At 35.1% G+C, this 15,666-nt stretch overlaps 1 protein-coding gene across 2 annotated transcripts in view; it reads right to left on the reverse strand.

Moving 5' to 3' along the window:
• MRPL22 (mitochondrial ribosomal protein L22) overlaps positions 1–15,666 on the reverse strand; it is a 31,176-nt gene that overhangs the window by 1,940 nt on the left and 13,570 nt on the right. Inside the window, exons 3-6 of one of the 2 annotated variants that reach the window (XM_079145453.1) lie at positions 11,023–11,158; positions 6,131–6,196; positions 5,345–5,422; positions 3,674–3,743 (exon numbers count right to left, since the gene is read on the reverse strand). In XM_079145453.1, the coding sequence (XP_079001579.1) occupies positions 3,674–3,743; positions 5,345–5,422; positions 6,131–6,196; positions 11,023–11,158 (350 nt within the window). The remainder of the gene's footprint in view (positions 1–3,673; positions 3,744–5,344; positions 5,423–6,130; positions 6,197–11,022; positions 11,159–15,666) is intronic. The other variant, XM_079145454.1, reaches the window with a different exon arrangement.

Below are 15,666 nucleotides of genomic sequence, written 5' to 3' on the forward strand. Positions count from 1 at the left end.
ATCTCCCCAGAAGCACAAAATTCAGAGATCTGCCCAAGAACAGAAGCACAATACCTGCTAAACGCCAGTCATGATTCCATCACAAAGGCATGAAAGGTCATCTACCCTTCTTTCAGTACATAATGCCATCATTTCTTTGTGTCAAAACAAAAGCATTCATTGTTTTGAAATGCCAATGCTCTTTATTATATGCTAACAGAAATGCTTCAGACAACCACTGCCACGGCTTAGATCTGGAATGTCCCCCAAAGGCCATGTTTAAGAATTCTGGTGCTGTTGGGAGGTGACAGAAACTTTAGGGAGGTTTTCTGGTCACGGGGAGAATGCCCTTTAAGGTGCCGTAGGAACCTCTCTTTCTCTCTTTTCACCTCCCAGCCATGAGGTAAATGGCTTCACCGCACACTCCTACCATGATGTGCTGTCTTGCGAGTGGCCCAAAAGCAACAGAGCCAGTCAGTCATGGCCTAAAACCTCCAAAACTGTGGGCCAAAATAAAACTTTTCTCCTTTAAAACTGACTGGTCTCAGGTATTTCTTATAAAAATGAAACCTGGGGCTGGGGAGATGGCTCAGTTGGTAGAGTGCTTGCCTCATAAGCACAAGGCCCTGGGTTCAATCTCCAGCACCGCAAAAAAAAAAAAAAAAAAAAAAAAAATGAAAACTGACTAACATAGTGCCACCCAGAGTTCCCATTGAAATCAGGACTTAGTAGAGCTTTCAAACAGGTTTCTGGTCTCCTGTCCTCCAATCTCTCCTTCATAATCCTGTATGTTAGGGGTTTCGAACTGCCTTATTATGGAACCACTGCAACTAAAATGATACAATGTGCGGGCACCCAATATATAAAGCACTGTCATGTGAATCTGTTCTCATTGAAACACAGGCAGAAAAGACCCACAATGCTGCCACTCCCTCACTGGACAAATATTTCTTGAGTACCTACCAGGCTCTGTAATGGGTTCCAAGGGTGTAACAAGACCAAGATATCCCAGAGGCCCCTCAGAGCACAATTTCAAAACTACCGCTTATAGTTAATAATCTCAGAGAACTTCCTTAATAACATAAATCTCTTGCTCCAAAATTTTCTGTGGTTCCTCTTCAAAACAGCTTGAAGCAAATGCCACCACCTGCCATGTTCAGCCCCCTAGGACCTAGGCCTAACCTACTCTTCCAATTCTATCTACTGTACCTCTTTCACTTTGTTCTGCTCATTGTATCACACGATTTCTGCTCACTCCAGCCTATATGCCTTTGCTTAAGTGGTTACCCACTTTAAAAAATATCTGCTCTTCTCCTAGACCCTACTCCAGATTCCCAAAAACCCACCCACAAAGCCAAACTTTTTCTGGAAAATCTCCATGACTACTCTAATCCATACTGATAGTATATATCTGTATTACTCTTTTTGCTCCCAAATCATACGCTACCTTTTATAAATGCTTATGTTTCATCTGTAGAAATCACTTGCTCAACCCCTTACATTCCTTTTGTACTACCCCCAAAACATATCCACAAAGAACAAAAATTATTGTGAAAACCATCCTCTGCTAATTAATAACATTCTTAATTAGACGTATCTTTGGAAATTTACTAAAATTCTGAAACAAGTTTCAAAGTTTCCAAATACATACAATGTTAATGGTATACATGGCTTTGCTCCAACTTAGAAGAACAATTTATGTATTCTTCCAAAGGATTTTTACTGTCAAAGAACAAAATTACATGTGCTAGATGCTTTAAACTGATATATAAGGTATATCATTGCCAATTGTGTAGGTGGTATGCACAGTTTAGATATCCAAATAATATTTAAATGAAAGAAAACATGAAAACGTCACAAAAATGGGAATGACCTAGGCTCTTCTAAAGATAATGCCCAATGGATATCATATATTTAAAATATTGTCAATGTTTTCAATCATTATTATTTAGGTAACTGCAATTCTTCACGTTCTTACCATCAGAAGCCCTCCCAACTCCCACTTCATCACTTTAATCCCAGAAGATTGATATACAAAGCCAGCTGATCACTTTCCCTAAAGTGAATCATTTTAGATGCCATGAATCACTACACAGTGACTTTAGCTCATGTCCACTTGTTAAGGTCTGTTCACAATGTCATTAGTCATCATAATAAGTTTGAAAATGAAATGAACTTTCTAAATCTGTCGTTATACAACACCAGATATTAGCTTTAGACCAATGACAGGCATTTGAAGGAATTAACTTATAATGAGAACACACGCTACCAAAAAAACATTTTCCTTTAAATATGTACACTTATTTCAGGGCCCTGAAAGAGCCATTAACGAACCAAAATGGTCACCAATAAATAATCAGTCTTTCAAAATTCTAAGAGAAGACTATGGAATGCAATGACTAGGCCTTTCCAAGAATGAAAGGAGATTATCAGTTTCGCACATTTTATAAAAATCACTAGGGTACCTATTAAAGTTTCCCAGGTCTGTCCCCTAGGGTTTCTGCTTCAATAGGTCTGTGGTAAGGTTTGAGTACATAAAAACCTCATAAGATTCTTATTAAGAAATTTGGCAAATAGAGGGATGAAATGTCCAACATGGCATGATAATATTTCATCTGCCCAAGGATACTCATCTCTTGATTATGAATTTAGGCATCAAAATATTTAATAAATTTTTTAAAATTTAAGACGAGTCCAAACTTTTCAATCCTATTTAAGAAAAATGATTTGTACATAACTCTACAGACTGAAGATAGGGCAGAGATTTTTCATCAGAATTAAAGGCCCATCTGCATAGGACTTGTTAAGTATATTTTTGCTTAAAGGCAACACTGAACTTTGCTCCTTCATGTAGGATGTCAGGACTAAGCTCCTCAGTCACCACCCCCCCCAGGACTAAGCTCCTGAGCCTGCCCTCCCCCCAACACCATAATTATTGAGCCTCTCTCTCTTTAGTATAATTATTGAAAAGGATTTAAAGACAGTTTGTGAAAAAGATTTAAAGACAAACCCAATTTCATTTGTATCTGAATCTATTATGAAGTCTAACTGCTTAGGATCTCATATCCCTATGAAATTGAATAAAATTAATTAAATTTGACTTGATATTCGGAATCCTAGAGCAGGAAAGGTCAGCAATAGGCTTTAAGCAAATGGGCTGGCTCCCTATCCATTTCATCCGTCTAGTGATTCTGGGCTCTTCCCTGTATTCATGCATGCTGCTCCCAGAAGAGAATGCTCATGATTTTGAACTACTGTGGCCCTGCATCTTCTGAGTTGCGAATTTGATTTCCCTCTACATTTGTGCATGTACCAGAATAAAATTAGTTATAAAGAAGTCAGCTTTAAAGGAAGATATTTCAATTGAAAACCATAACTAATTTGAATTTAAGGAGGAGGTGTGGTTGTTGGCATTAATTCCAGGCAAGCTGAGATGAGGTTTTGTTGTTGTTGTTGTTTGTTATTTCGTGGTGCTGGGGATTGAACCCAGGGCTGTGTATGTGCAAGGTAAGCATTCTACCAACTGAGCTATATTCCCAGTCTGAGATGAAATTTTTTAACTTAAGCAGAATAAATATCTTCAGTAGGGCAGAGATTAGGTGACAAAGTAGTTAGATATCAAAGACTGTCATTAGAGAATAAGGCATCAGCACTGAAAGATATTTTTTAATGCTAAGAATATTAAAAATCTTACCTATATATAAATTGGATCTGAATTCCACATTGTGGTCTCTCACTGCCATATCTTGTGCTTCTAAAAGAACCTTAAACAAGGAAAAGAAAGGCATTTTCATATGGCTAATCCTGAACTAGAACATGACTAAATTTCTCAACTCTTGTTATCTCTGTACTACAACTGCTAAGCATGGGTCTCCATTTTATAGTCAATTTTAAAAGAGAAAAACAAATGACAAAAGTACTAAGGATAAGAGATACAGTGAGCTTTCCCTCCTCAGACACAACAGCTAGTGCCCGAATGCCATCTATTCTGCTGGATTTTAAGTGGCAGATGTAAGCTGTAAAGGAACATGGCAGTGCTTATAAGCAGGGCCCCTGGCAAGGAACATGATGCCTTTCAGTCAGGAACTCGTCAAAAACTTCAAGAAATTCAAGAGCTACATCTTACTGAAAATTCTAAATTCTGGATCCAAAGTAACTATTACCATCAGTTCACAAAATCATACTTGAGAACTGCCTTTAAGAAGCTAATTTTTTTTAAAAAGAAGCCAAAATTATAAATTGATACTCCAGAGATATTTTCAATTAAGTTAAATTCCTTGAATGAAGGAACTTTGGATGATGTAGAGGAAAATGGGGCAGGAGGGTGTAGGAAGGAAAGATAGTAGACTTAGACAGTATTACCCTATGTATATGTATGATTACATGAATGGTGTGAATCTACATTGTGTACAACCACAGAAATGAAAAGTCATATCCCATTTTTGTACAATAAAAAAAAGAAAAAAAAGTTAACTTCTTGAGAACACATTTTTTAAAAATAGGACAACTTGTCAGAAATAATAGAAACCAGATCTTTTACTCCTTTAAAGAATGAAGTTCAATGCTGAGTATACAACAGACACCTAGTGAATGCATTTTGAACTGGTTTAATCAAGACCAAGTTTTACATGGGAACCTTTGAAGCCGGAATCTACCAAACTTAACTATTCAACTACAAACTGAAAAGTAAGAACTGACTTCAAGTGAGAATTAACTGAAGAAAGAATAATGCTGAAATCCCTGTAATAGTGAACACATTTTTGAAAAAGGGACATCCATAGGCCTAGAACAAGTAAGCAAAATTACCACTAAGCACACTTGTACCTAGTGAATCAGCTACTCTAGGAGTTGGAATGATCTTTAGAAACCACCACATCCAATTCCACCTAGTGTACAGATGCAAAACAGAACTGGACAGGTTAAACGTCTTGTCCATGGTCACAAGAAAAATATCAGAGAAAGGACGAGATTCCAATTCATGGTTCCATTCCACTGTTCCTTCCATTCAACTAGTTACAAAATCATAAGCTGTCTTTTAGAATTGATCCCCCCCCTCCAAACAATCTTCTAAAAATTACACCAAGCCCCAAATCATTAAAAATAAGATTAATTACTTCATAGATTAAAAAATAAGAAAATGTGTAGTGCAAATAAAAGTATCTCAGGGGGAAAAATGCTTAAAGCATACCGCATTCCTGAGAAATAAAATTAATAAAACTGAGTACTTTAAATCTAAATCTATATTATATACAGTGTATACTTACACCAGAAGATTCAGGAAATTCAGGGCTTGGGCTAAGTGTACTAACACCTGAAAGATAGCTGCATGTCCTTATCTCCTCCACTCCCAGCCAGACAAGCTTACCTCTTTAATTATTTGGGCCCCTTTTTTATCACTAAATTCCAACTGAGCCAAAGCCTGGTCAATGGACATTCCTCGTATCTAGAATTAAAGGGTGACAGACCAGAGAGAATAAATAAATTAGTTTACACAACCAATGTTCCCTTTTCAGTTAAAAGCAAAGGCTTACAATAATCTAAATAACTTCTAGAAACAGTGACTTAAACCCACATAACAAGAAAACAAGTGTGAAGAGGGATACTACCCATCTTTAAATCAAAATTGAATTTAAATACCATAAAGCCTAGAATGTAATAGTTTTAAGTACATTAAAAAAGAACAGCATGACAAGAGAGATCATAGATTGGCAACAAATGTGATTAGCATTAAATGCATCTCTTTCACCTGCAGGATAAATGACAACTATTTGCTGCTTTTCTCTCATTTATGAATTTCATGTCTTGGGGAAAAACTTAAAAATCAACAGTATTAAAATAAGTCTAATCAACTTTTAAAGATAAGTAAGCTAGCTTCCTGGATGCTCTTGGTTACAGCTCAGACTCCCGTTGCCTCTACTGTGAATATCTATCCAATGTGATTTAGTTTCTCAGAAGAAACATTAAAACAAGCAAAAATCATACTTCTCTGAACAATCATTTTTTACATTATCTTCTGATTATCCGAACATGTAGCTATATTCCTCACTGGGAAAATCAGGACAGATATGTATGTATTGTTCAAATAATGGGGATGGAGGGGGTTCATGGTTTTTTTCTTAAGCATCATATAGTAATAGTTATTTTAGCTTACCAATTTTGCCAAATACCACATCTTGTCTTTGCTGTATTTTATTTGTCTTCGACAGTGGTAGACTTCCTTACAAATAGGGGGGGAAAAAAACTGTATTAAGTTTATCAAAATGACAGTGACATACACTGTTCAAGTTTCTGCTTTTTATACCCAATAAAAATGCTACTGTAAAAAATAAAACATATTAAAGTTTTGGAGATTCTTTCTCCCTACACAAAGTTGAATTTTTCTTAATTCACTCTATGTTAAAAGATTACTAAATGAGGCGGGGGAGATAGCTCAGTTGGTAGTGTGGTTGCCTCACAAGCACAAGGCCCTGGGTTCAATCTCCAGCACCACAAAAAAAAAAAAAAAAAGATTCCTAAAGAAGCCAGGCGTGATGGTGCACACCTATAATCCTAGCAACTCAAGAGACTGAGGCAGGAGGATGGCAAGTTCAAAGCCAGCCTCAGCAACTTAGCAAAGCCTAAGCAACTCAGTGAGACCCTGTCTCTAAATAAAAAAATAAGTAAAAAGGGCTGGGGATGTGGCCCAATGGTTAAACACCCTGGGTTCAATCTCCAGCCCCCAAATTTTTTTTAAAAAAATTACTAAAGAATAAATAGAAACTATAAAAAATGGTTAGTGTGTGCCAACATTTGCAACATCTCTGTTCAGAAGAACAGTAAAAGGTTTGGATGAAAGTATCTTGAAAACATTTTGCTGGTCAGCTTTTATTATCTTCTATTTCAAGTAATGGACATATCCTGTTTCTTTCCAGTATTTCATTTAGTCTAACTCTATGATGTGGGAAAGGAAACATTTTATAATCCTTTCATAAACTGAAAATTTGAGAACTCAAATGACTTGCCCAAGACCAAAAAACTTGTAAGAGTGGTCATCTTTTAATATTGTGGTGGGTTTAGATATTAGGTATCCCCCAAAAGCTCATATGTGAGACAATGCAAAAAGGTTTAAAGGAGAAATGACTGGGTTAGGACAGCCTGAACCCAATCAGTGAATTAATCCCCTCATGGGATTAGCTGAGTGGTAACTGGAGGAGAGTAGGGTGTGGCTGGGAAGTGCATCATTGGGGGGAGTACCTTTGGGGTATACATTTTGTTAATCTGGCAAGTGGAGTCTCTTTCTCTGCTTCCTGATTATCGTGTGAGCTACTTCCTACTTCCCTCTACCACACTATTCCACCATGATGTTCAGTCTCACCACAAGCCCTGAGAAATGGAGCTGGCTGTCTATGGATTGGGACCTCGAAAACTTGAGCCCCAAAATAAACTTTTCCTCCTCTAAAATTGTTCTTGTCGGGTCTTTTAGTCAAAGAAGCAAAAAAGCTGACTAAAACAAATACGGTGCAAATTTCATTTCAGTTGCAATAGAAGCTGACAAGCTGAAAACTATACCAGTAGCCTAATTACATTTTCAGCAATAAAGTATCCTAGAGAGCAAGCAAGGGAAGAAGTGTCGTGACTGATACTAATGTGCAGAAATTAATCCACTTGATAAAATCTTTCCTATAAAAGCTTTTCAATTATGGATTCCCAAGATGGGTTATCTTTAAACCTGAATTGTATGTAATTATCCTTAAATTGTAAAAATATAATAATAATACATACATGTGTGTTTAAAACTAATCTAAAATGTCATATTTTCAACTACATATTTTTTAAATTAATTATCAATAATTAGTTTAAAACTAATCTAAATATGCAGATAGTAATCCTGGCAAGAGCACAGGAAAAAAAAAAAAGGAATGAACTGCTTACAATAAAGGGGAAAGTTACTCAATCATCCTCTTCTAAACTAAAGGCTCTACATGTACTTTGTAAAGGTGAAATGATTAACACTCCCCACTCCTTTTTTTGGTGCTGGTGAGATTGAACCCAAGATCTCAGACATGCCAAACATTCAACCTCTCAGCTATACCCCCAGCCTGAAGAACTTTCTAAATATTAACAAAGCAAATTCACAATATATAAATCTATCATAGCAAACAAAGAAAGTGGCAAAGTTGAAGGTCAGAAGACATAGTTATGTGTCACTGCTGTTAACTGCGTATTAACAGCATATACACTATATACTAGATAAATACAGTATACATATATACTAGATAAAGTTGGGTGAGGACAGAATGCACAAAATAGTTATTCAAATTGAGTAAAAGAAAGTCTAAACTATAAACTATCCAAACCAATAACTTTTTTTAAAATAAATTTATTTGTTTGTGTGTGTGTGTGTGTGTGTGTATGTCTTGCCAAGAATGAAACTCAGGACTTCATGTATGCTAGGTATTCTACTACTGAGCTACACTGTACCCACAACCCCCAAATCAATTTATTTTTTAAATGCATATAACTCAAATGAAGAAAAGCATCACATCTTCCTTACTAAAAAGCTTTATGAGATCCATACAGGTGGCTTATTATCAGTATACTGATTAATCCATACATTAAAAGCATGACTCTTATAGAAATGGTTATACAGTTTTGATATACACTCACTATCATTATTTCACATGGATCTTTTCAAAGATTCTGCAAAAGAAAACTCAAACCCAAGTAATGAACAAAGCCCTTTTAATTTCTCTCTTACTTTCTTTGCCATAATGAAGTCACATCTAAGTCTAAATAGGAATCTGTTTAGAAATTGGTACTAGCCACATTAGGAATAGTCATCTTAAAAATATTGAGTGGCCTAAAACATGTTTACACAGGTGACATTCATTTAATTAACTGCTAGAGTTTATTTACTACCTCTACTTATCAGCTATTAACTAAGTATTCCAAAGCAGAATATCAGAATTAAGTAGAATAGTAAATATTATCTCTTTTAAACTGGATATAAAATTAATTTTAAAAATGTTTACAGCAAGGTGCAATGGCACGTGTTTGTAATCCCAGCTACTCAAGAGGCTGAGGCAGGAGGATCACAAACTCAAATCCATCCTAAGCAATTCATCATGACCCTATCTCAAAATAAAATAAAAGGAGCTGGGGATGCAGTTTGGTGGTAGAAGACTTGCCTAGTACACAAGGGATCCTGGGTCAAATCCCCATAACAGAAAAAAATTTTAAAGTTTTCAACTAGCAGATAAGCAAGTCCAGGGAACACTGTACATAATGATACAGTATTATAAAATATGCAGCTGGGTGAGTAAATTACTCCTTGTAAGTAAGCTAGGTATTAACAAAAGATATTAATATGTTCAGTCATAACAAACATAATTTATGAAAAAGTTTAACTGGTGCACCAATATCAATTTACCAAACTTTATTTTCCTAAAGTCATAATTTGTCTCCAAAAGGATTATGAAATCAAATCAAATATGTTTACACTGACACTTATATAAAGAATGTGTGGTATACGTGTACATGTGAGCTTGTGTGGCAAAAAAGCTAACTGAAATAGTTTCAAAAAACACAACTGACTAGACTGACATTGTTCTTCACTTCCTAGAGTTAAATAGGTTAAATACTATCAATTATCTGAATTTTGACATTTGGGATACATGCCAAAGCATTATTTTTTAGTATCTAAAAAGACTGGCACTGCACAATACAAAATTTTGCTCAGATTCCAAACCTGACAGAGACTATCATGACATATTTCCAATTAATGTCTAAGTTCAAAGAACTCAGGTAAGAAGTAAAGAAAGTACATTAATCATACAAAATAATATTTTATGTACACTGTGCAAATATGTAACTTTTTCTAAATTTTGGCTAATTATAAAATGGAATCAATATTTTATAGCTCAGGTTCTGTGACAAATCCAACCTTCAAATTCTGCTGCCATGATAAAATATGAAAGTTTAAAAGTTATTTGTTTAAACTCTTAACATCTTTTTCTTATTTCTTAAAGTGGGAGCTCTTCTAAAAATCAATAAAGTAACTCCACCAGATTAAAAGAAAAAAATACATAAAGCTGTACTAATTCAGACCAACACTAGCAACTCAATCGTTCTTTATTAAACATATGCTTTCAAAAGTCGGGTGCACTAGCACACACCTGTAATTCCAGCAACTCAGGAGCTGGAGGATCACAATTTCCAGGCCAGCCTGGGCAACTAAGTGAGATCCTGTCTCAAAATAAAAAATGAAAGGGCTGGGGATGTAGCCCAGTGGTAGGGTATCCCTAGGTTCAATTTTCATTACCAATAAATGAATAAAATTATATATGTTATCAATTCATATAAAAACTAAGCAAATGACATGGTTGTTATCATAACTCAGATATCTACTAAACTGAATAATCTATAATTAACAGCAATTCCATTTATGAAATACTTATCATACTTAAAGGATTTAAAGGTTCTCATCCTGTTTATGGTATTACTTTCTTAAACTTTTTAGGAGATGTGTATGTACACCACAGTAAATTCACATTAAACTAGAAGTTGGTGTTTTATCTCAAACTAGAATAATCTCTAGCAGTTTGGAGAGGGTAAAATTATTCTGAACAGCTAAAGATAAGATAAATCTCTGGTAGGAATCCAGTGATTAATTCAACATTAAGTTCAAAGGTTTGTGTACTACAAAAAGGAAAAACAACATGTCTATTCAAATATAAAACACTGGAAAGCCATATATATTTAAACATTGGCCACTGGTTTAAGTCATTCTTGCCAACTCCTCATGCTCCATCAAGAATTCATCAGCAAACCTCCTGGAGTACGTCTTAAAACTTCCTGCTATCAAGAGGTTTATTAAAGGAAAACAAGTAAAGCAGTGACAACCTTTCTAAACTACAGAGAGATAAATCTGGTATATTAAAAGATCATGCAAACGGTTGTATAATTTTTTCTTTTCTTGTCATGGAATAATAAAATCATTGCTAGTTACATAAGATTGAAAGCATTTTATCAAAATTAAGATATTAGTTCTACCCACAAACTTACTGCTGGTCTCCGGGGTTCTCCAGGCAGCTGTGGAGGATAAACTATTTTATTCTTCTTCTCCCATTTTCTAGAAATGTCAAGTGAAGCACTTGTGTGGACATATGACTGGGGTAACACAGTGTGAGATGAAAACAGCCTGTAAAACAAGAGAAACCTAGAACCTTTCTGCAGAGTTCATGCATCTTCTGAACCACATTAGCTCCATTTTGTTGAAAATAATTTAAGAATCACAAATGGAAACATTCTAGAAGTATTGACTAATAGAGACCACTTTTACAAAAAACATCATAAAGGGCTGGTTTGTGGGAGGCTACTTTTCTCTTTCCCTATTCCTTTAAATTTTTACTCCTATTTTTTCTCCTTGTTCATAACCAACAGATCCTATGTCATCATTTCATTTGCTCTATTCACCCTGTGAAACTGCAAACACTTTTCTACCTTCCTACCTCTTCTTTGCTCTTAATCAACTCTATCCTTAACACCTCTTAACACTAATTGGTTTATATAATGCCAGTCCCCACCACGGATGCTACAGCAATAATTAATATGGCAGAAATCATATATAACACCTACTGTTTGATTTTATGCCAGAAATAATTTATGATTATTTATTGTTTTTACTGATGGAATTGCTGATTCTACCATTTCTGCTTATTGTGCCAATTAACACTGTAGACATCAAAACAGGAGCAAAGTACCTAGGCTACTTCTATATATTGTTTGCACAGGTTGTTGCTATTATTGGGCTCAACCCTAATTCAAGAGGTACTAGAAACCTACAGAGATACTATAAGCTTGTAGAATAGAAATTCCACTGCTTCAGATCCATCCAGATAGATGAGCTGACACACAAACAATGTACAAAAGCAAGGGAACAGACCATCACAAACAACACAGAATACTTCAACAACAGACTCCACTGACACCATAGTGGAGGAAATGTCAGAGATGGAATTTAGAAAGTTTATGGTTAAAGTGATCTATGAAGTAAAAGATGTAAGGAGTGAAATCAGAGAGAAAATACAAGATGTGAAAGGTCAGGAGATAAGAGATTCTGAAGAAGAATATATTGGAAATCCTTGAAATTAAGGAATCAATAAACCAAATTAAAAATTCAATAAACCAAATTAAAAATCAAATTAAAAAAGCATCACCAATAGACTAGACCATTTGGAAGAGTTTCTGGCAATGAAGACGAAACATGTAATCTTAAAAATAAAGTTTGAACATGGAGAAAAGAGGTTAAAAGACCATGAACAAGAATTTTCAAGAAATGTGGGATAATATGAAAAGGCCAAATTTGAGATTTATTGGGATAGATGAAGGCTCTGAAATACAAACTAAAGGAATGCACAAGCTTATCAATGAAATAATATCAGAAAATTCCCCACACCGTAAGAATGAAATGGAAAGCCAAATACAGGAAGCATACAGGACTCCAAATACACAAAATTACAACGGAGCCATTCTAAGACACATTACTATGAAAATGCCTAACATACAGAATCAGGATAGAATTTTAAAAGAAGTTAGAAAAAAATTACTGGTCAAATTTAGAAGAAAACCAATTCAGATCTCAGCTGATTTTTCACCCAGGACCCTAAAAGCTAAGAGGTCTTGGAATAATACATACCAAGGTCTGAAAGAAAATGGATGCTAGCCAAGAATACTGTATCCAGCAAAATTAAGTTTCAGATTTGAAGATGAAGTAAAAACCTTCCATGATAAAGAACAGTTAAAAGAATTCACAACTAGAAAGCCAGCACTACAAAACACACAGTGAAATATTTCATTAAGAAGAAATGGATGACTATACAATATGTAAATGAGAAAAATGAGAAATTATACTCCATTTACGTGTGACTTATCAAAATGCATAAATGCATTCTACTGTCACGTATAACTAGTTAGAACAAATAAAAAATAAACTTTTAAACGAAAAAAAAAGAAGAATGGAGAATAAAAAAGAAAACCAGCAGAGGATGAAACTACACTAGAAGAACAGTCAATCAAAGGAGAATCTAATTCAACCAAAAAAACAGAAATAAATCAAAATGAGAGGAAATAAAAAGTATTTCTAAGTAATAACCTTGAATGTAAATGGTCTAAACTCATCAATCAAAAGACACAGGACTGCAGATTGGATTAAAAAATAAGACCCAACAATATGCTGTTGTCTCCAAGAGACTTGCCTCATAGGCAAAGACATCTGCAGACTAAAGGTGAAGGGATGAGAAAAAACATATCACTAATATGGACTGTGTAAACAAGCAGTGGTTTCCATCCTCATATCAGATAAAGTGAACTTCAAGCCAAAGTTAATCAGAATGGACAAAGGTCATTTCATAGTGTTTATAAGAAGAAATAACAGTCATAAATATTTTATGCCCCAAATAATGGAGCATCTACATACATCAAACAAATCCTCCTCAATATCAAAAATCAAATAGACCACAACACAATAACACTGGGTAACGTTAACACTCCTCAACACTAGATAACGCATCCAAACAAAAACTAAAGAAGCTACAGAACTAAAAAATACAATAATCTAAAATTAACAGACATATATAGAATAATTCATCTATCAATAACTGAATACACCTTCTTCTGAGCAGCACTTGGAACATTTTCTAAAATAGACCATATTTTAGGCCACAAGCAATTCTCAGCAAATGCAAAAAGCAAGAGAGAAAGAGAGAGAGAGAAAGAGAATACCACTTTCACCACTTCTATTCAACAAAGTCCTTGAAACCCTAGCCAGCGCAATTAGGCAAAAGAAAGAAATTAAAGGGGTATGAATAGGAAAAGGAAGAGCTCAATCTGTTTGTCGATGACATGATACTATATTTAGAAGACCTGAAAACTCCACCAATAAACTTCCAGAACTCATAAATTAATTCAGCAAAGTAGCAGGATACAAAATTAACACCCCTAAATCAATTGCATTCATTTACTCCAATGATGATTAGCTGAAAGAGAAATTAGAAAAAATATCCCATTCACAATAGTCTCAAAAAAACAAACTTAGGAACAGATCTAACAAAAAACTACAGAACACTGGAACCCCTTAGAAGATGGAAAGATCTCCCACATTCTTTGATAGGCAGAATTAATATTGTCAAAAGGACCACACTACCAAAAGTGCTATACAGATTCAATGTGATTCCCATCAAAATTCCAATGATATTCTTCATAGAAATAGAATAAGTCCTCATGAAATTCACTTGGAAAAATAAGAGACCCAAAAGAGCCAAAGCAATCCTCTGTGAGAAAAATAAAGCAGGAGGCATCACAAAACCAGGCCTTAAATTATACTACAGAGTTATAGTAACAAAACAGCATGGTATTGGCACCAAAACAGGCAAGAGGACCAAAGGAACAAAATAGAAGATACAGAGACAAACCCACATAAATATAGTTACCTAATACTAGACGAAGGCACCAAAAACATACACTGGAGAAAAGATAGCCTCTTCAACAAATGGTGGTGGGAAAGTGGAAATCCACATGTAATAGAATGAAAGTGAACCCATCTCTCATCCTGCACAAAAACCAACTCTAAATGGATCAAAGACCTAGGAATTAGACCAGAAACCCTGCACATACTCTAAGAAAATGCAGGACCAACACTTGAACATATTGACTCAGGAACTGATTTCCTTAGCAAGACTCCTAAAAGCACAAGAAATAAATTAAAAAATCAATAAATGGGATGACATAAAACTAAAAAGCTTCTTCACAGCAAAGAAAATGAAGAACGAGCCTACAGAAAATTTTTCTGCTTACCCTCAGGGCATTAATTTCTAGGAACCCAAGAAACCTAAAGTTAAAAAAAAAAAACAAAAAACCCAATCAATAAATGCGCAGAGGAACTGAATAGACCCTTCTCAAAAGAAATACGAATGGTCAACAAATATATTTTAAAAAATGTTCAACATCTCTAGCAATTAAAGAAACACAAATTAGGGCTGGGGAGATAGTTCAGTCGGTAGAGAGCTTGCCTTGCAAGCACAAGGCCCTGGGTTCGATCCCCAGCACCGCAAAAAAAAAAAAAAAAAAAAAAAGAAACACAAATTAAAATTATACTGAGATTTCATCTCTAGTAAGAATGGCAACTATCAAGAATACAAGTACCAATAAATGTTGGCAAGGATGTGGGGAAAAGGGTACACTCATACATTGGTGGTGGGACTGCAAATTGGTGCAACCACTAAGGAAGGTAGTTTGGAGATTCCTCAGAAGACTTGGAATGGAACCACCATTTGACCCAGTGATCCCACCCCTCAACATATATCAAAAGATTTAAAATCAGCATTCTACAATGACACAGCCACATCATTGTTTATAGCACCACAATTTGCAACAGCTAAGCTATGGAGCCAACCTAGGTATGCTTCAACAGATGAATGGATAAAGAAATTGTGGTGCATACACACAATGGAATATTACTCAGTCATAGAGAAAAATGACTTCTGACATTTGCCAGTTAAGTGGATAGATCTGGAGACTATCATGCTAAGTGAAATAAGCCAATCCCAAAAAATCAAAGGTTGAATGTTTTCACTGATATGTGGAAGCTAAACCACAATAAATGGGAAGAGGGGAAGAAAAGAAATTCAGTAGATTAGATGAAGGAAGGGG

This window comes from Sciurus vulgaris, assembly GCF_902686455.1.
Source record: "Sciurus vulgaris genome assembly, chromosome: 6".
In the NCBI taxonomy this organism is placed as follows: domain Eukaryota; kingdom Metazoa; phylum Chordata; class Mammalia; order Rodentia; family Sciuridae; genus Sciurus; species Sciurus vulgaris.